Genomic DNA, 21961 nt, shown 5'->3' on the forward strand with positions numbered 1-21961 from the left:
AAACGTAGGTTCCCAGGAAGATTATAAATATATTACAGAAGTTATTATTATGTAGGGTCTATTTTATTAACTTGAGATTATAAATTATTTTGCAAAAAAAGAAAAAACATATTTCCCATAAAATGGGGGATTTTGTGGCACCAAGTCTAGGAGGAATTAGGTTTGGCATCTTTTTAACTACTGTTCATGGCATTCGAGATGCTTTATATCAGTGATTTTCAACCAGTGAGCCACAGCACATCGGTGTGTTGTAAGAATTTTGTAAAAATGCAATATCTGACTATTAGTCATGGGAATTGACCTGTTTTCCCTTAGATTGTGAAATTAAAAAAAGGACAATAGCCAACACAACAATAGCCAGCCAGTGTGGCTGAATAAACATTACACCTATTCTTTTTTGCCAGGTTGTCAAAATACATATGTATTTTTTGGTGTGGCACAGAATTTTAGTAATTAGTTTATGTGTGCCATTAGGTAAAAGGGGTTGCAAATTGCTGCTTTATGGGAAACTTCATGATAAGAGATGTTTCTAGCAGTTCCCAGGACATTATTAGAATTTAAAACTCATAACTATTGAAACTGAATAATATATGTGACATAACTAGAGTCGGTATGAAGCTGAAGCCAGCCTAGTGTCTTGTCTCAGAGGCCAAGGGGTTAATAGCTGTATTAATCATTATGAGACCTTCAATTTCTGGGTCTTTGTGTAATAAAATACGTTTATCCATGTAGGTTGAGTACATGTTATTTTTTTAAGTAAGAGGATTAAAACAAATAAAATCTTTGACATTTAAAGTTATTTTTATATTAATATATGTTCAGTGGCATTTTGCACTATACTCTTTTATTTCTCAAAGATGAACAAAAGAGGTTTTTATTAAAGTGAATCTAAATTAAGGTAATGAAATTTAGCATAAGCTTTCAAGCATAAGGCTTCGGAGAGTTGAGATTATTTGACAAATTTTGAGAATGTGAGTAAACATGATTATTGTGCTGAAATTTTTTTCTCAACATTTAATTTTCCTTTAATAAGTATAAAATTAAAACTTTACTGATTTTTCTCTTGCCTTCAAGACTAAATTAAATTTTTTCAATGATGGCTCAAAGTTGGTGTCAATAACTAGCTCAGATTTGGTGGTCGAAAGTTTAATTTTATAAGTCAAATCATTATGACCTAGAGGCATCCGTTGTAAATTTTGTCTATGGAAATCCACTTCAAACTATAAAAGTGCAAAAGTTAATAGCATACACACATATAGACATGCAAACATTTATTAAGTATGCAATGTCTGTCCAGAAAAAGTCCAGCCATTGTTAATATAATGAGAACAGTTTGCAGGACGTTGATGTAACCTGGCAGCCAAGGAGAGCAGACCGGAAAGCACATGTGTGGACAATGACAACTTCACTGTACTAGTCAGTGAGGGCGGTAGACGCCAGTGAGTGAGCATGTGTACTGTGTGGCCATCACAACTGAGCAGGTAGAACAATGAACCTGTATCAAATTTTGCATTAAGCTTGAACATTCCTCTGCGGAAACTCTTCGGATGATTCCGAAGGCCGCAGCTGTGGGCGACTGGTGACTGGCAGCTTCATTCATCACCACAGCGCCCCCACTCATGTATCACGTCTCGCTCAGAGTTTTTTGGCGTAACATCAAATCACCCAGGTGACTCAACCCCAATATAGCCCAGATTTAGTGCCCTGTGACTTCTGGCTTTTCCCAAAACTAAAATCACCTTTGAAAGGGAAGAGATTTCAGATCATCGATGAGACTCGGGAAGATACGGAGGGACAGGAGAGGTCTGTTGGGAGAACTGTGTGAGGTTTCAAAATGCCTACTTTGAAGGGGACTGAAGCATCTTGTCCCATGTACAATGTTTCTTGTATCTTGTATCTCCTTCAATAAATGTCTCTATTTTTCCTTAGATGGCTGAATACCATCTGGCAGACCTGGTATAAAGCCAAACCCTGTGTAAGTATCTCAGAACAAGAAGAGGAACCTAATGCCAGAAATAGAGGTGATTATGCTTAAAAAATTTTAAATATGAGTAAAGTATATATTGATTATATTATAAATCACCAAAATTAACACAAGAAGAGTAAAATTACTGTGTCAGAAATTTTTGAAGTTGTTCTCGAATGACTTCCAGAAAGTTTCTGGGCCTAGCTGTTTCTGTGTAAGTTTCTTCAAACCTTTTAGGGATGTATAATTGCAAAGGTATCTAAATTATTACAAAGCACCATAAAGAAAGAAATATTTCTTACTCATTTTAAGAAGTTAGCATATTCCTGATCTGAACACCTGATAAACATAGGATAAAAATTGAAACCTATAAACCAATCTCACTATTAAGTTGCTAAAATTATAAATAAATCTTAGTAAATTAAATGCAGTACCATAGCAAAATACCATATCCTGATTGCCAACAATTACTCTTGACATGGTTCACACAGTAAACATAATCTCATTAGTAATGCTTCTCATTATTGTAATGGTTCTTAAAGAAGGACAGTAAATAGAGGGAGGAAATGGGTAGTTCAGAAAAAGGAATGTGCTTGTTCTGTCAGTGCCCGAGAGCAGCCATCGCCCCATGGGCCCCAGGTATTAAAGATTTAAAAGTGATTCTGTTTTCCTCTCTGTTCTTTTATGAATTTTGTAAATGCTTTGAAATACACATATTTCATTTATAACTCTAAAAATTAATTAGAAATACTCAGAAGGAAAACAAAAAAGCAAACAAACAAAAACCAGCCACAGCATCAACAAAAACTTCCTAAGTGTTCCTGTGTGGGGATGGGACTGGTAGTCTTTAAAATATGAAACAACCAAGTTTGGTCTCATCTCCTGTTCCCATTGACATTTCTGCTCAGACATGCGCATTGTTCATTGCTCTGAGAACCTTTATACTGTGTTCAAATTAGTACCATCTGTCCCCCAAGTTTAATCTGCTGGCCAGTGTTCTCTAAAATTTTTTGAAAGGTGAGACCTGATGTCTTATTCTAAAACCACCTCAGACTGAGCCAATCCAATCACCACAAACTTTAGGCAGTTTATCAGTGTTCCCCTTGACTTGGAGCAGTATTGGCCAAAGTTAAGGTAATTTAGACATCACAAATAAAGATTTCAGTTATTACTCTAAGGTTCTTCTTCATTATGGAAAGATCACATACGAGAAAGTGATTCACAGTTTTAGCCAATGCAAATTGGAATTTGTCTAAAATTGAGTGTCTTTAAACCAAATGACTGTGTCAAGAACTATCTATAAAAAACTCAATTTAATAAAGCATAGAGTAAGAATTTCACTGAGTACAGTGACATATAATGTATATAATCATATACATACACACATAATGTGTGTGTTAGGGGCTGAACTGTGTCTCTCCACAATTTATATGTTGAAGTTCTACCCTCTAGCACCTCAGAATGTGACTGTATTGGGTGACAAGGCCTTAAAAGGTGTAATTAAGTTAAAAAGAGGCCATTAGGATGGGCCCTAATCCAATATGGCTGGTGTCCTTATAAGAAAAGGAAATGTGGACACAGACACATGGAGGAAAAACCATGTGAACACACAAGAAGAAGTTGGCCATTGACAAGCCAAGAAGAAAGTCTTCAGGAGAAACTAATCCACCTAATTTCAGATTTCTAGTTTCCAGAACTCAGAACATTAATTTCTGTCGTTTAAGCCTCTCAGTCTATGATACTTGTTATGGCTCCTAGCAAACTACTACAAGGGGTGTGTGTATGACTTGAAATGTACTTTTTACTCATGTCACATAATATGTCATTTCATATATTATGAAGTCTAACATCCTCCCAAAGATCCTTGCAAATTCCTAGGGACTAGTGTCATTCTAGCTTCAACCTTCTGCCCCTCCTGAATTATTTCAGTTCAGAAACCATTTCACAATTCCTACCTTTTGTGATAACTGTCCTGTGCTAACTTAGGGTGGACCTCAAGTCTTTCCCTTAATTTCCAACAAATAAGATAAAATAAAAATAAAGTGCTAACAATAGTAAAAAACAAAACAAAAATAAAAATTCATCTTCATGCAAAGTAACTGTGAATGTGGCCAACTTTACATCCCAGCAATGCAAAAATCTTCAAATTGAGCATTAGCTATCTCTGCTCTAAAATCATCCCTTAGCCATTGTCACAAGTGAGGGATCTCCTCTTCTTCCCTGCCTACCTTTCCTCCTTCTCTGGCTCCTCTCTCCTATTCCTTCCCTGCTGACTCCTTCCTTCCCTCCCTATTTCCCACCCTATATACCCTGATGATCTTCCCTACTCTTTTCTTTTCCCTTCCTCTGTCCCCAACAGTTGGGCTATCACTTTATGTGAGTTTAGCTCCTGTTCTCAGGATCTCTTTTCTGCCTTAAATAGCTAATCAAACTATTTTCAAACAGAGGTAGTTCGCTTTTTCAGAGAAATCCTGGAGCCAGCAGTTAAAGTTTTACAGTTTCATTCTGGCTACTTTAATTTAGCCAAGTTACTTAAAAGAGTGAGGTAATTTTTCAAGTTGTTTTTTCACCCTGATTCAAAAATAATTTAACATAAACCATTTAATATCATCTAATACTAATACATTACTCCTACTATATGACCTCTCAGTGGACTCAAATCTAAAATCTCCATTAAACCTCTTGAAAATTCTTTTTAAACTTTGCAGACTCATTGGAATTTTGACCACACATATGAACTTTGAACTTTATTTTTTTAAGCAGTTAAATCTTGCATTCAGCAAATGATTTAAACTATAATTTCAAATTGGAAGGTTTGAAAACTAAGAAACTTGTACATGTGCCACTTTCTACAAGGGGCATAGGAAAGAAGGCTCAGTTTTGTCTTTACTCAAAAGACCTTTGCACACAAGTATTATGTGTTGATGTAGACTGCCTAGAAGAAGAATGTCAGTTTATGGTTTCAGGAAGAAAATGAAAATAACTTCTGGTTTAAAATGACTTCTCAGGAAACAGGCTGCTACTGCCACCTGGGGGAGGTTCTTTCTGCTTCATTCAAGAAAGCCAAATGTGCTTGTCAGATGAATGAATTCAGTTCGTGTTTTCCTTGTCATATTTGCACAGGAAGAAGTCTTTTTAACTTTCTGCCCATGAAATCATAAGGCATTCCAGATGTCTCCAAGATTCCTTCACACAGAATACAATTTCACAGACCTTTTCAGGAGTGCAGGAGAAGATGAAACAGACTATAACCATATGAAGGTTTTTACATCTTACACACAGGGAAGTATTTTGGAAAAAGTATGGCTTATATACTAAGAAGTAGAGAAAAAATAAATTTAAGCTTTCACTAACAAAATAAAGCCCCTATTTTAATCAAAATTTATTTGGCTTCAGGTTATAGTTAATTGTACTTATTGAATATCATTAATCGATAAGAAAACTGCATGCACTGATATAATTATCCTAGTGATTGCATCCGTTTGGATAAAATAATAAATTTCAATGATATGGACATAGCCGAGAGAGTTTTCTTAAAGAATTTTTGAATTTATGAACTTACGACTATTATGAAGTCAGTATCTTTTTATTTCAAATATATTACATATCTATTTATTGAAATTTTTAAAAAAGTAAAAATATGGTATTCATCAATTACCATGGAAAAAATATAACCATTGCTTTTGAATGCCTAGTTTTTGTTTGACATGAATATTGCATTACTTCATGCTAGATAAATTGTTAATACTAGCAATTCCTAAAGAAAATAATTTAATCCTGGCTAAAGAAGTTTCAGGAAGTACCTATTGAGATTACAGGTTTGTCAGGTGACATGAAAAAGTCAGTGCTGATTAGAAAAAGACAACTGACCATTCATAGAGAGGTTATGGTAACAGATTAACTAAATAGAATACATACAGTATCAGTCCCAGAGTGGTACAATAACAACGTTAAAAGGCTAAAGTTCATGCCAAAGAACACCTGTACCAGCTTGAGGGAAGTCTTTATGGAAAGCACTTTTAGCACTGGAAAAGGTATGTGACATACAGCAACTGGGTTGGGATTCCATAATTAATTCTTTTCTTTTGAAAAATCACGTATCTGGTTCAGGAGTTAAAAAAAAACCTGAGTGATTAAATTGCAGTCAACAGCTGAATGAGGTGGCTGAGCTGGGGTCACCTTGAGGGATCCAAGAAATGAGTATTTTTTGTATGAGGGTCTGAGATTCCTTCAAGACATTCACATTAGTGTCTGCATAGACTGGGGTCAGGGGCATTAGAGGACAAGAATGGCCAGAGGTACCTTCCATATATATAAAATGTAGAAACTCTATAATAGAAATATAAGTTATAAGCAAAAATAATAAATATACAATAGGAAATGTCTTTATTTCTGAGTCAGTTTCTGGGCACTTTCAGTACTTGGCCAGAAGTATTGCCTTATTGATCTAATGAAAATGAAAGATGACAATATAATAATATAAGGGGTTTATGTTCTGCACGAAAGATTAATTGTAATTAAGGGGTGTTATAAATGGCATAGGTCTCTGAAGGTTCTCCTCCCTCATAGCTGAGCTGCACAATGTATTGGACTTGACTTGACTTTATTAAGGAACCAATACTTTTTACTATGGTAGGCCATGGAAATGATTTACTATTCCATAACAGAAATTACAAGCAGTTCTCATTTTTATTAGAATGTTGCCTGGTTGTAAAAAAAAAAAAAAAAAAAAAAAACCCAAAAAAACAAAGAAAAAACATTAAACAGAAACAGAAGTCTTCTTTAACATTATTCATGTTTCATAGGAGAGAAGCATTCAGGAAGTCAGGAAAGGTGATTAGTTCACAGATGCCACTTGTATATATAAGCAATGGGAAGGTGGGAAGGTGGGAAGGTGGGAAGGTGGGGACATTGTTTAAAAGGCAAGAAGGGCTGTTTCTTCCAGTGTTCCTACATCTCCTCCAAGAATGAGTGGTTTTCAAATACTGCCTCTAGCTTTGAACTTAGGGACTTGAACACCCATTTCTAAACCAACTCACCTACCACACTGAGGAGCTAATATGGTTTACACTATCTTTATGTAAATTTTTTCTCTCATTGTCCTGTGATTCTTGCTTCTCCCTCCCTTCCTTATCTGTATTTGACTTCCCTCTCCTCTCCCATTGCAAACTACTAATATTTCAATCTTCCCTCCTCACTGGGGTGTGTCCAGTTTTGTGAATCACTCCTCCACCCTCTAGTTACTATGAATGAGGGGAAAGCAAATTCAAGGTGATACCTGGAGTGCTCCAGGCCAGGTAAGAAGCTCTACAGCGGGTAAGCATAGAAGTCTACCTGCTTTTGCTGAGCTATTGTTTATCCACAGCCATGACAGACTCCAACAAGATGACCATCAACTTGGCCCTCTTTGGCATGACTCAGAGTGGGAAAAGTTCTGCTGGAAACATTCTTCTGGGGAGCACTGACTTCCACAGCGCCTTTGCTCCATGTTCTGTGACCAAAGATTGTACTCTGGGCCGCAGTTGTCACCTCCGTGGCTTCATGCGTCGAGGGGGCCAAGAGATAACCCTGCAGGTACAGGTGTTAGACACTCCAGGTTATCCTCACAGCAAGCTGAGCAAGAAGCATGTGAAACAAGAGGTTAAGGAGGCCCTGAAACATCACTTTGGGCAAGAGGGTCTCCATCTTGCACTGCTGGTCCAGAGAGCAGACATGCCTTTCTGCGAACAGGGGCCATCTTCCCCAGTCCAGATGATCCAGGTAATGCAAAGAGACAATTACACTAATGCCATCAGTCCCATTTGAAGGACATTATCCTAATAGAAAAGAACTATAAAAACTTTTTAAAAGAGGCACTTTTTTCTCTCTCTTGAGCATGCCCACACCTTTCCCAATGCTCTTCTCTCTTAAGGGCAAGCGTTCTCTCTCTCTCTCTCTCTCTCTCTCTCTCTCTCTCTCTCTCTCATGCCCATGCCTTTCCCCCCTCTTCTTACCCCAGGCACCAGGCACCTTCTCTCTGCCTTTCTTTTTCCTAAGCTCCAAGGGCCCTTCTTTTGCCTCTGTAAGTCATTTCCTGAGCCCACAAGACCCAGTTGGTTCACCTTTTCTACCTCTGTGACTTCCTAAATAAACTTTATCTTATAATTTAGGGGCGGGGGGGGGTAAACACTGTTTAAAGTCATTTAAAGCAAGTTACAAACAAGTCATTTAAAACAACTGCTTGTCACATCAAGATACTCAGTAAAAATTACTTGACTTTTTCACAGTATTTTTACAATTTTCTTTAGAAGAATTTAGTCAGTCATTTTACAACTGGGTCATTGAAAAAAAAAGAGATATTAAGCTTTAGAGGTTTACTAAATCTCAAATCCGTAAAAACTATAAACTTGAATAAGTTTGTAATTATGGCTCCTAGACTATCTATTGGGATCAGAATCGACTGGGTTCCCTGTTATAAGTCCAGATTCCTCCAAGCTCACTGAAACAGAATCTCAAAAGTAGAGCCTACATATATGCACATACATAAACTTTCCATATATTTCTTAAAAGGAATCAAGTTTCAGAACCACCGAACTAAAATACTGAGTTGCATCCATATAACATCAAGAGGATAATCTCTTATAGTACACCAACAAATGGGTACTCATTCACTCATTCAGTCACTGAACACCGCATTGAATACCTGCACAGAGCTTAATGATTGGTGAAAAATACATGAACTTTGCCATCAAAAAGCTTAGAGTTTGGAAAAGAAAAATAGATAAACAAATATAAGACAATGCATTAAGTGCTTCAGTAGTATAATGTCTGACTAGGGGGAAAGGAGACTCCACTGACATATATCATGATAAACATTCAGGAGAGATCTATGCTTTATTTATGGGAAAGAAAAGTCAGGAATTTCTGGTGATTTGCTGGACTCATAATCTGTAGGGTCAGTCAGAAATTGCTCCATTCTAGCCTTGAGAAGACCACACTGACCTCAGGGTGAACAAAAATGACACGTGCCACCTTTGCCTTGTGGTCCATCCTTGTTGTTTGTTCATTTGTTGTAAGTTGCTAAGTAGGAGGCTTAGTCAGCCAGTTTAGCAGAGGAGCTGGGGAGAGGGGAGAAGGGAGAGGCTCTGGACACAGCTCGGAGCTGGAGGGAGTAATACTTGCATATGGTGTGTATGCAAGTATTACGAGCAAGAGCCACATAGGACCACCAGTTCCTGAGACCTGCTCATTGAGCTGCTCCATTCTATTCAATTTCTTTTTTTTTAAATTTTTTAATTTTTTTATCATTCAAATACATTTGTCTCCACCTTCCCACCACCACTTTCCCCCACCCCCTCCCCCGCCTCCCTCCCTCAATCCTTTCCCACTTTGGCTTTGTCCATGGGTCCTTTATGCATGTTCCTTGACTTGACCTTTCCTGTCCCTTTTCCCGCCCTTCCCTTCCCTCTTGATTATGTTGGTTTCTTTTTTTCTTTCAATGTTGCTGGTTATAGTTTCCTTGCTTGTTTTGTTGGTTAGGTTCCACTTATAGGTGAGATCATATGGTATTTGTCTTTCGCCCCCTGGCTTATTTCACTTAGCAAAATGCTCTCCAGTTCCATCCATGCTGTCGTAAAGGGTAGTAGCTTTTTCTTTCATTCCATTCAATTTCTTGATTCTCTAGTCTGGGCCCTCCCAAATTTAACTGCTGGACTTGACTATTTTTACTACGTAGCTTTGTAAAGTCACTAAGCTCAGAGATATCTCTACTAGAAGCTCCATAAGTAAAATACATGGAGAATAGAGAGCAGATATATTTGATTCAGGAAAAATTTGTATAAACGCTACACTTGGTCCATTTCTGATCATGCTGATATTGGATCTGTTACACTTAGGATAGTATACTGCTTTAAAGAAAGACCTTTTCCCTTTAACTAGTAAAGGCAGAAGATTGTTTTCAATTGCAGACATACGTTTTATTTTTCAGTAACTGTACATGTTTCTAAAAATAAAAAAAAATCCATATGTGTAATCACAAGAAACTAGTGGAAAAAATTAGGGTGACGAGTATAAAAAAAAAATCCTCATCATTCAACTCCTGAAAAACCAAGGACATGCTGTACAAAAGCAAAGAAAAAGAGAAGATGATTGCAATTAGGAAACAATGTGAAATCCAAGAAAGCCCATAAACCTCTCCTAAATCCTGCATGTAAAACAACATTTCTGGTGAGAAATCAAGTGGCAGGGGGAAACCTGCAGCTTTCCATCAGTGTAATTTTTAAACAGTTTTTAAAGTTCATTTAAAGCTACTATTAAATAAGCATTTAGCTTAAGCTATAGGTGGATATAATTCAGTAAATTCAGTAAATGCATAAACAAATATTTCTCAAAACTAACCTGACTCTCTCCATATGTCTCCAAATTTTTCTCTATGCTGGTCCTATGCTGAGCCAAAAAGGGTATTTAAAAGACATACTGCGCATTTTGAAAATAGATTTTTCCAGTTTAGAATATAGGACAATATTGCAATCCCCTAATTTTTTTAATAGAAGTAAATTTGTTTCATACATGTCTCTGATCATTTTAAATGGTGTCTGGCATACAGCCTCATCTTATGGCTGCCTTCCTCGTGTTGGTGTCCAATTCAGGAGTTGAAGGCAGAAAGGACATGGGCTAGGGCCAAACTCAGATCCATAATAGTTTTTTCGAGAATAAATAAGTTCTCTCCCAGGAGAACTCGGCGGCCAAGACTTTGTAATCCCGAGGGGCCTATGAGCCCTGAGAGGCCCTGCAGCCCTATTTTGGGCTTCCACCGTGATCTTCCGTTGAAGGTCGCCTAAACACAAGCTGGCTGTTTATGACCTCCTTCCGGAAGGTGCCTCGCTCGCATCCTGGTGGCAGCCATCTGGATGTACTCACAGATTGGGAGCAGCTGCAGAACGTCTGAATATTCAGCAGGACCAGCAGCTGTTAGGAAGGAGCAAGGAGTTGTTAAGGTCCTCTTGTTGCAGACACGCCCTGGATTTCTTTTTCCGGGCTGATGCAAAATGGGGATAGAACATCTGCCCTCACCCTTTTCCTTTCCCCGTTTCTGGGGCATGGATGCCTGCCATGGAAGGAGTCTGTGAGGCCCATGCCAGAGAGTGACCTCTTCTTTCCTGCACCTCCCTGTTGTCTCTTTAAATATCTCAATTTGTGCTCCAATAGTTTACAGATGCTTTATAGGTTCCCAGCTGTGACAACTGAACTATTTCCCTGAATGATCCTTTTTTCTTTATTAATGTTAGGCCTTTAATAATTTACAGTAAAATGGTAGAGATGTCCGTGAGTCATCCCCCCAAAAATTGTGGAGAGAATGATTCATTTTAATATTATCTGAATGTTATTTGAATATTTAAACAAATCCACAAATAATGGATCAGAGCACATATAATAAAGTCGCCTTAAGGAAAGTGCTAGCATGCAGCCAAACACTAAGAATTGAATCCATGAAATGACTACAACCATGTTCTTTACACTATCATGGTATCATGCACTATTACTGTAAACACTCAGGTTTTAAACATTTATTTTTGATTTAGAGTAAACTTGACTGTTGATGTTATAGGTGGATATGTATGTATATAAAAGGCTCAAAAAGGCCAATGTGAGGAGTGAAAATACAAAGATCATCAGCTTAGTTGTTTGATAGAATTCAGTTAAAATAAGCCTTGTTATAAGTCTGGGTATATGACTATAATTGTTACTAAGACTTTCTTGGCTTCTGTTCCTCACTTATAAGATGGAGATAATTTTACCTATGTTAAAGAGTTCTGAAGGTTATATTTAACTATTATAACGTGCTTGGCATTGTGCCTGACTTACAGTATGTTCACAGAAAATTACTATTACTGTTATTGTTTTTATTGTTATCCTCACTACTCAGGTTGTGATGGGTACCATTCAAGTGAACTACCAGATATGGACAACATATTTTAGAGGTTAAGAGAGTGGGTTCTGGAGTAAGTTATACCTGTGTTCAAGTTCCTACTTAGTTGTTTACCTTGTCTAAATGTAACCAACTTTAGGCAAGAACTTATCTAAATGTCAATCTCTTCGTTGATAAATTTGGAAAGATGATAGTGTCTACTGCCTCACTTAAAGATTAATGTCATATTTACGCAACAGTAAATTAACTCAGGCACTGGCGCATAATGGCTATGTTCATTATGATTTTATTGTTGGAATTTGTCTTATCCTAAAATGAGGACATTTGTCTTATCCTAAAATGAGGACATAGTATTTGTAACCATCTTTGGGATTATCATGCTAGGCTTCAAAAGACAGTAAGAGTGAAATCAAACTTTCATGGCCCTGACTTGTAACTGTAAGAACTTCCTTATTAATTTAGAAAAAACATGGGAAGAAAATTCACCAGCTTAGCAAGGATAAACTAAGAAACCCCAGTTTAGTGGGAAGGATATGGGCCTGGCAGCCTGGGATCTCTGTTACTGACCCAGACCTGCCAACAATCAGCTATGTTGCTTTAGCCAAGCCACTAGCATTGCAGCCTCAATATCATCATCTGTAAAATAAGGCAATTTAGACAAATGATCTCTAAAGCTGAAAACTCTCTGAATCTGATCTAACAAGGTCTTATCGTTCAGCTTTGGCTCTCTGAGAAGGAAAATGCAGTGCTTTAAATGGGATGAGAGTGAGGGAATAGCATAACATATAAAGAATGGTCCTTATTGTCCTCCTTTTTTATGATAATTTTTTTCTCAGTTGATGTAATAGTTGGCTTTTTTTAAAGTTTCCCCCTAAAAAGTCCAGATGCTATGATTTCATCAACCACAAACAAATGGGGCAGGGCTGGTGAGGTCCTGGGAAAATGAGTATAATTCCTGGAAAACAAAGTTTATATCCTAACTAGCCGTCCCAAAAGGACTAGATGGACTCATACCCATTAGCACTCTGAAACCAAATGAATTCATGATTGATTGTGATTTTTCCACCTAGCTTAGTACTGTACTTAAGTTATTAGCACCAGATCACTTACATTAACTTATCTTGCTCTTGGATTTTTATGTGAGGTATCAATCAACTGTGATTATTCTTTTTCTGGGTCCATAGAGAGCGCGTTTGGCCACTGACATGATGACTATACACCAAGCGACACTGCTTTCAAATATTCTATTTTCCAGCCAAAAATCAATCTAAAGATTATAAGCTAAATCAACCATTCTTTTCTATTCTTGGCAGTAATTCAAAAGTACAATTTCTCTCACAGTTCAGGATATGAGTATCTTTCCATAAATAATTATCTACATGTAAAAACTTCCCAATGGCTAAACACGTGGACTCGGAAGTGATATTGAGCTTACCAATCTATTTTCCTTAGGTACTTTAACTCATTTTTCCTGATTCGTAGTATGCTTTAAAGTATATGTTGGAGACAGACAGAGATCATGTTACTGTTACAATACAGAAAACCAGGAACTAAAGACATACTATGAAAGTTATACCATTTAATGTAATAAGTACTAACACGAGAAGAACTCTGTTATAATATATAACTCAAGGAAGGGCCACTTGTGCTAAACAGTTTATTTTGCACAGATTTTTAATATAGTGACCTTGTAAAATAATTACTGGCCAATATAGCCCATGCATCAACCAACACTGAGAAGTGGGTCTCAGAGTGGCATCAAGGGGTTAAGGGCAGCCGCTATTTGTTAGCCCGTATTTCCCATTTCAAGAGTATAACAATCAATATAAACACATTTACAACAGACTGGGTGAATGTCACACCGAGCTCTAAAGTTGAGAAACTTCCAGAGACAAGAATGATGAGGGATCAATAGTTGTAGAGAAATAAAATCCCAACGCTACTATATAATTCCCAGTAATGCTCAATCACGCTCTTTACTTGGCATGTCCTTGCTGCCCAATAACTCCCTCGTTAATTCCTGTGCCCAAGGCATCATCACATGCCAGAACTTTTCTGACCGCTTCCTTTACCCCCACTTTCCATCCCCACCCCAAACTCGACTAAATGTCTGCCACTAAAGTACCAATATATTTTCTATCACAACACTTGAAATTACAATAAATTGTAAGTATTTTTTCCCCTGTCTAGCCCATGCCCTGAGTTCAGAGAATCTCCACTCCTTAGAAGCAGGACATATATCTGTCTTGTGTGTCTTTGTGCCTCTGGAACAAAGTAGACCTTCAATAAATATTTGCGGAAGGAATAGATCACCTGGAGTGCTTTTAGAAGTTCACATTTTCCAGTTCTACCCCTAAAGATTCTGATTCATTTTTAGCGAGCAGCAAAAGCGGTTCTCATGTAAATGACCCAGAAATATTTTTATTCCGAGAACCTGGAGCTGCTACATTTAGCATTTCATTAAGTTTTTCAACCACTTGTACTAATTTGCTAGGGCTGCCATAGTAAGCACCACCAACTGAGTGGCTTAAGCTACAGAAATTGTCTCTCAGTTCTGGAGGGTGGAATTTTGAAATAGCTGTTAGCAGGGTTAGTTCTTTCTGAGGGCTGTGAGTTAAAGATCTGTCCAATGATTCTCTCCTTGGTTTATGGATGACCATCTTTATGTTCACGTAGTGTTCTCCCTGTATCCCTGTCTTTGCCCAGATATCTCTAGTTTATAAAGACACCAATCATAATGGATTAGAGGCCCACCCTATGACCTTAGCTTAACTAATTATTTCTGCAACAACCCTATTTCCAAATAAAGTCATATTCTGAGGTACTGGAGGTCAGAACTTCAACACATAAGACACAATTGAACCCATAACAGCAACTTTTATTTATTTTGCCACTCTGAATTCTCTCCCATAAGAGATGTGATGTAGTATACTGAATATATGACAAACTATGAAGACATCTGCTAATTTTGTTGTTATTATTAGCTAAAATGAGATGATGACATTATACATATACTTAGATTTACACAAGAGATATGTTCTTTAAAAGTTGAGTTAATTAAAGTTTTGTTAATTTATGTTTTCAAAAACACATAATTTATCTTTTTAAAGTATCTCTTTGAAAAATCCTTTTGTAAAGTTTAGAATCTTACTGTTAAAATAACTGTTCTCTCATACTGACCTTGAAACTTCAATTCACATTCTCTTGAAAGCAGGGCATTTTACACCAGACATATACAATTATTCCATGTTGCAAACAGACAAATTTTCAACAGATAAGAGAAAAAACTTTGAACCTATTCCTTCAGAGAGTCCCTCTGAATACAAAATAGAAAGTGCAAACTACAGGCAAATCCATGATAATGAACTACAGGGCAAAAGAGAAGCTTTACAGGGAAGTACAATTTGTGTACCAAAGATTAAGCCTCAACTGTAGATATAAATAAACCAACCAACCAAACAAATAAATCCTTTTTGAGATGGTGGTGAAGGTCCGAAGTCCACATTAATCCAAAATATATTAATTGAGCATTTACAATGTGCTAAAGGCTTTAATTTATATATAAAGATGTAAACCTTGCCTTCAAAGAGCTCAGAGTCAAGTTCTAGAGAAGGATGTATAACTAAATAGCTCTGATAAACAGGGCCATATTAGGAGTTATCATGGGCAACCATGGTCTCAAGACGCTTCTAATCTTAAATATACTGTCCCATAATTCCTGTATTTTCTTATTAAATTTACAAGTCCTGATTCTTCCTTTCTCCCTTTCCTTTTTTCCTTCTTTCCTTCCTTCATTTTATTCTCCCTCCCTGTCTCTCCTTTTTTTTAAAAATCTTTTAATATTATAAATACTAGTTCTATATTTGTTACATACATTGGAAATAGTTTCCTAAATTGTCTCTCAATTTGTTCAAGATTTTTTAAAACCAGAGTTTGTATTAATACTTCTCTAATGGTTTGTATTCTCTATGAACCAGTTGCTCAGTATCATAAAAGAGATAATAATAGTTATCTCCTGCAAAGTTGCATGTTGAGCTTCAAAAGATATACTGATGTCAAGTGCTTAGCATGATAACTGGCACTGAATATTAGTTGAACTCCCCTTTTTCTTCTGATTATTAGAGGTCTTGGTTTTATTCCTAAGCATTTTATATTTTTATTACTAATTTAAATGATAGCAGCTTTGGAAATAGTTTGGTAATGGGAGTGTTTGGAATGAAGGGAATGAGATTTTACTGTCATATTGTCATGATTTCATGTTAAATGGTTATTTCTAGATGCCTTTCATATTACATGAATAATTTGCCACATGCCGTTACTTCTGCTTATGTCAGCTTATTTTCACCAATCAAACAAGAATTTATTACATAACCAGCTTCCACAGATTACTAAACAAAGGAACACCCATCTTCAGTATTTTTCAACCACATCAGAGGAAGTCATCTGATAAATTCTGTTTGATTCTAGGCATGTGAAGTGAGAGGATGAGAATCACAGTAATATTTGTAGTTGTTCCAAATCACCAAATGTATTTCGATCTTAAATTTTCCATTACATGTAACCAGATTATGTACTTATAAATCTTTAGAATATGCTTTTAGCTACAATCATAACATGACATTCCTACAAGAAAATATGACAATTCTTTTGGCCAAGATACTTTGACTTTAAGGAATTTAATGGTTCTAACACATTTTGGTAGACAGGCTAATATGAATAATTGCTGAGTGTTGTAAATGTAAATAGAGTAGTTTTCCATTATCCACGGGGCATAAGTTCCAAGACCCCCAGTGGATGCCTGAAACCACATAGTACCAAACCCTATACATACTGTTTTTCCCTATACACACATACCTATGATAAAGCTTAACTTGTAAATTGAGCATAGTAGGAAATGAACAATAACTAAGAATAAAACAGAACAATTAGAACAGTTCACTGTAATACAAGTTAATGTGAATGAGGTCTCTCTCAAAATATCTTACTGTATTGTACTTGCTTTCTCTTGTGATGCTGTGACATGACACAGCGCCTACATGATGAGATGAAGCGAGGTGAATGGTAGTAGGTTTTTTTGGACCAGGGTTGAGTGTGGATAACTGAAACTGCAGAAAGTGAAACCAAAGATAAGAGGGGACAACTGTTTATCATATGCAAAATTAATAATATGCAGTTTCGAGGATATGTATACATAGGTTATAACCATAAAATAAAATGGAGGACTAAAGCGTTTTTTAAGAAAGTCCACACATCTCCGTTTGATTACAATATTTGACTCCATCTTTACTTCCCATTACATATAGCAGCTTTTAGAAACATAATGCCATACAGATCTGTTGACTCCCTATGTTGGACCATAATAACTCCTTTGTCTTTTTTTGAGAAAGATAGTCCAAAGAAAATAGCCATTTAACATCTCTCTTTCAGGAACTTCTGGGACATGCTTGGAAGAATTATACTGCCATCCTTTTCACCCACGCAGAAAAAATAGAAGCAGCTGGGTTCAGTGAAGATGAATACTTACGGGAGGCCTCTGATACACTGCTAACCCTACTAAATTCTATTCAGCACAGATATATTTTCCAGTATAAAAAAGGAAACTCACTTAATGAACAAAGAACAAATGTCTTAGAAAGAATCATGGAATTTATAAAAGAAAATTGTTACCAAGTTCTTACCTTTAAATAAAATTTAGATAAAAGGAAAAAAAGCATTAGGTTTTAATGTCAGAAACCTGGTTGCAAAAGTGTCTTTGTTGGAATGGATGTGGGCCATGAGAATTCCCATATCCTGCCAGTGGGTGTATACTTGTATAACCACTATGGAAATGATCCAGATGTTCATTAACAGTAACATGGATAAGCAAATTGTGGTATTTCACACAATGAAATGTTATATGCTAATGGGAATGAACAAACTACAACTGCATGTGACAGTATCAATGAATTGCCCAAATTGTAGGGTACGTGGAGGCGGTCTGGCTCCCTCACCCAGATGCATGGGGAGCCGGAGGGAGCAGCTCCTCACAGCCTTGGAGGAGTCTGAGAAAGCAGTGTTCCCACAGGCTTTTGCCCGCGGTCTCACGGCCTCAGGTGCGATAAACTGCCCTGTAGCCTTGAGTAGGATCGCATGCGCAGCTCATGATAGTTACTTCACCTTCTGGCCTGATTACCCTGCTTTGTTTGGGGCTAGTGTAAAAGGGATAGGAGCTTTGGATGGGGCGGGGAGTTGGGCAACCGTACTTGGACGCGGGCTCGTGGCCTGTGTGTGGCGCAGATACAGGCTTTGTGGCCTGTGTGATTTCCCTGGACCAGGCTTGTGCCTCTGTGACTCTCCCAAACAAAGGCATGCCAAGCATCCCCAAGGCTCCACACATCTTCTTCCGTCTACCTGAGCCGCGAGCAGACCTGTCCAGCCTAGAGAGGCTGCAACACAATAATGCTGTCAGCAAGAAGCCAAACATACTCCATAAATGTAACAAACTTGATTTTCAACATCTGAGTTATCTTTTCCCTATATTCATGTCATCAATTGGTGTTTTCATCTTAAAACATCTATTCCTAACAGTTTGATAAATATCTTAATGTACAGTTCCCAGATTACTACTGAATTGGAGCAACTTTTTTATAAGAATGTTGGTCATTTAGATTTGCTCTTCCATGAATGGCCTTATCACATTTATCTTTTTTGTCATTTTCCTATAGGCTTAGTTTTTACAAAGATTCTTTGCTTGACGAAAACTTGAGAGATGCTCCTACGCTTCTCTTAGGCCATCTGAGTCTTGTAAAATATAGTTTTGACAAGAATCCTGCGAAGTCAGTTCAACCAGAATCTTGTATATTCATTTTTCTGATCGGGTTCCTCATCCTCTATTCCAGATGATGTCTGATTATCCCAGCCTGGCTTCAGCAAAGACTCTATCAGGTCGGTTTGGCCAGACTCCCCCCAACCCTTGTTGCTTCTTCTTAATAGTTGTACATCCACAGATCCACACCCTGCTCCTTGGCTATAAATTCCCACTTGCCCATGCTGTATTCGGAGTTGGGCCCAACCTGTCTCCCTACCATAAATCCCATTGTGGTTCCTATAAATCTCTATGAACCTAAATTACCATTAGGTCTGCCTTACCAACTTTAACATGTGCCATTGAATATTTTTTCTTAAACACTTCCCGCCTGGCAAATTGGAAGAGCTTTATATTGTAGATAATAGCCCTCTATCTGTCCTTCATGACACATTTTTTTCTCAATTCTACTTCATATCCTTTCACTTTGTTTTAATAACTTTTGCCAGATTAAATTGGTGCATTTTCTTAGTCATATATTTCTATGTACATGATATGAGGCAGTATTTTAGTTTCATTTTCTTTCAGAGGTGTAACCAATTGTATTCGCTCTATTTATTAAATAATTCAACCTTTTCCTACTAAATAAAGGTAGACAGACTGAGACAAATATATATAGAGAGAGAGCGCGCAAGAGAGATCTCCTTTATTTCTGGATCAATTCTGGATTCTTAATTCCTTTCCATTATAAATTTTATTTGTGGTGTTGTCAGTGCCAGAATAATTTAATTAAAATGACTTTATATCATTGCTTAATATCTAAAAGAACAAGTTTCCCTTTTCTTTTTTCAAAATATTTTCTGGCTACTCACAGGCATTCATTTATACACACACACACACACACACGCACACACACACACACACACGCACATATATAAATTTGCAGATCTCTTCTAATTTAAAAAATTCTTTTGTAATGTGTTTTTATGATAAATTACATTTTGTGATATTAAATCCTCCTATGCAAAGATATAGGACTTTTCCCCCATCTTTATTTATTTTACATTACTGCACTTCTTGTATTTTTCTTTTCCTTCGTTTTGATTTGATAGTTTTTTTAAAAGATTTTATTTATTTTTAGAGAGGGAGAGAAACATCAATGTTTAGTTGCCTCTCATGCGCCCCCTACTGGGGATCTGGCACGCAACCCAGGCATGTGCCCTGACTGGGAAACTGGCGATCCTTTGGTTTGCAGGCCAGCACTCAACCCACTGAACCACACCAGTCAGGGCTGATAAAGTTTCTATTAATTAATTAATTTTTTTCTTGATAATTTGAAAGTTTAATTCATGTCCATTAAGGATTATACACTTGCTCCTGAATTCAAAATCAAGTACCTATTTCTCGACTACTCTTTGATAACAAAGTAACAACTATTTCCTTAACCAAGACCTTTCATTCCCTACTGCTCATCCCCTCAGCTATTAAAATAAGACCCTAGAACACTCATCTTCTTATCCTTTTGTCCTTCCCATCCTCCTTAGGAAGGAGGTCTTTGAAATGCTTTTCCTTTCCCCATATTACCAGATTTTGCAAAGATAATTAACTAAATAATTCAAGACTTCCACTTACAGATTGCCCCTTCTAAGTCTTCTTTTACCATTTATGTTGAGCATACTTGGTAGTTTATCATTCTTTTAACTTAATATACAAATATTAGAAGGTCCAATCCTCATCACCGTTTTCTCTTCACCTCCCCTCCATCTTTTTCATTAGTATATTTTCCTAATATACTCTGAATTCTAGTATAGTAGAATTCTAGTACAGCATCCAAAAGGCATTAAATTCAAGACATGCTCTTCGACGCACCATTATGCAATGGCAATCCTAGCTCCTCATAATAATCAGCACAGTGGATGTAGGGAAATAATTTGTTAGTTGATAATGGAATAGTTGAATCCTAATGGTGATCCATTGAAGTGAACATCTGTGCTGTGCTCTACATGAAGCTGGGTTGTACAGCTTTTTCAGGATGACAGAGTATCCATTGAATACTCACTATTGCTGGAGATAATTACGACTTGCAACAAAAGACCTATGTGACCAGGATTAGATCTAGGTAAAATAAATGTCAAAGTTCACCTTTTCGCTATCGTGCTATTAGATATAATTTACAATCTTTCCTCACATCCCTCCAGATGTCCAATCAGTATGCTATTCTTACCTGAAAGATAAAAATCTCTACTAAATTTTATATTTGACTTTGGGCAGTGGGCACACAATGCAATACACACATTGTGTATTACAGAAATGTACTCTTAAAACATATATTCTTATTAACAAATATCCCAATAAATTTAAAGAAAAAATTAAAAAAACAAAAATGTGTATTTAAAAGTGTTTCATTTCATTTAGAGAATTGGAAGATAGAACACGATATTTATGTGCAGCTGGAGTTAGTCTCGTTATGTATCATTTTGGGTTATTATTCGTTCACTCCTAATACATACCAGGTCTATTCTTCTAGATACCTCAATTAGCAGTTTCAGGCTTTCTTATTTTAGGTATGTTTATCTATACATTGCCTTATTTTAATAAAAAGTTTGCTTAAATTGTTCTATTGATTTTCAGGCATATGAAAATTCTTTTAAAAAGGCTAATGTTATTTAATATTAATAGTGGCATTATTTCCCAGATTCTCAAACTTTACTTTAAAAACGTCTCTTTTCACAAACATCTGAAGTTCTTGTTTTCAATACATGTGTTACTTTAGGAGAAAGTGTTTTCCTTTCGTATGAAAATGGAAGGTTATGAAAAAAAAGTTTTTTCTACAAAAATCTCTCTTCCGCTAAACTTATTGAAAGTGACTTTTAGTTTGCATTCTTCATTAATCTTTTTCAAAGAGAAATCAAATTGTGTGTTGATCTGGATGACTCATGCACCATTCTTTCCAAATTCCCCAGGTGTAAAAAGTTGAGTGGGTTTTAAATTAACAAGTATCAGCCAAATATGTAATCTTAGGACTGAAAAGTTAAGTGGATGCATATATTGCAAGCATTTCTCTACTGGGATATATGATATTCTAATGAGGCTATTTACGAAAATAAATGTAAACTTTGTCAGAGCAGTCTTGGTATGAAGGATCCTCACATAAATGCCACAACAGAAATAAGTAGACATTAATAATAGCTATTTGAACAATTCTGTAGGCATTATATAACAATGGGAAAAGCAAGAATAGCTAGCCCTTCATTAAAAAGGGTAATTTTTTTCTTGCAGTTATTGAGCCCTGAGCTTGTTTTTG

The 21961-nt window shown here is 36.6% G+C and overlaps 1 protein-coding gene across 1 annotated transcript; it reads left to right on the top strand.

Annotated features, from left to right (window-relative positions):
- Nucleotides 1-7312: 7312 nt before the first annotated feature.
- Nucleotides 7313-17561, top strand: GIMD1 (GIMAP family P-loop NTPase domain containing 1). Its single transcript, XM_054591826.1, has 2 exons — nt 7313-7726; nt 17301-17561. The coding sequence occupies exons 1-2, from the start codon at nt 7334-7336 to the stop codon at nt 17559-17561; spliced, it is 654 nt and encodes a 217-aa protein (XP_054447801.1). The 5' UTR covers nt 7313-7333.
- Nucleotides 17562-21961: the final 4400 nt, after the last annotated feature.

This window comes from Pteronotus mesoamericanus, unplaced genomic scaffold (genome assembly GCF_021234165.1).
Source record: "Pteronotus mesoamericanus isolate MK-2021 breed Mesoamerican mustached bat unplaced genomic scaffold, CSHL_Meso_final scaffold_232, whole genome shotgun sequence".
NCBI classification, from domain to species: Eukaryota; Metazoa; Chordata; class Mammalia; order Chiroptera; family Mormoopidae; genus Pteronotus; species Pteronotus mesoamericanus.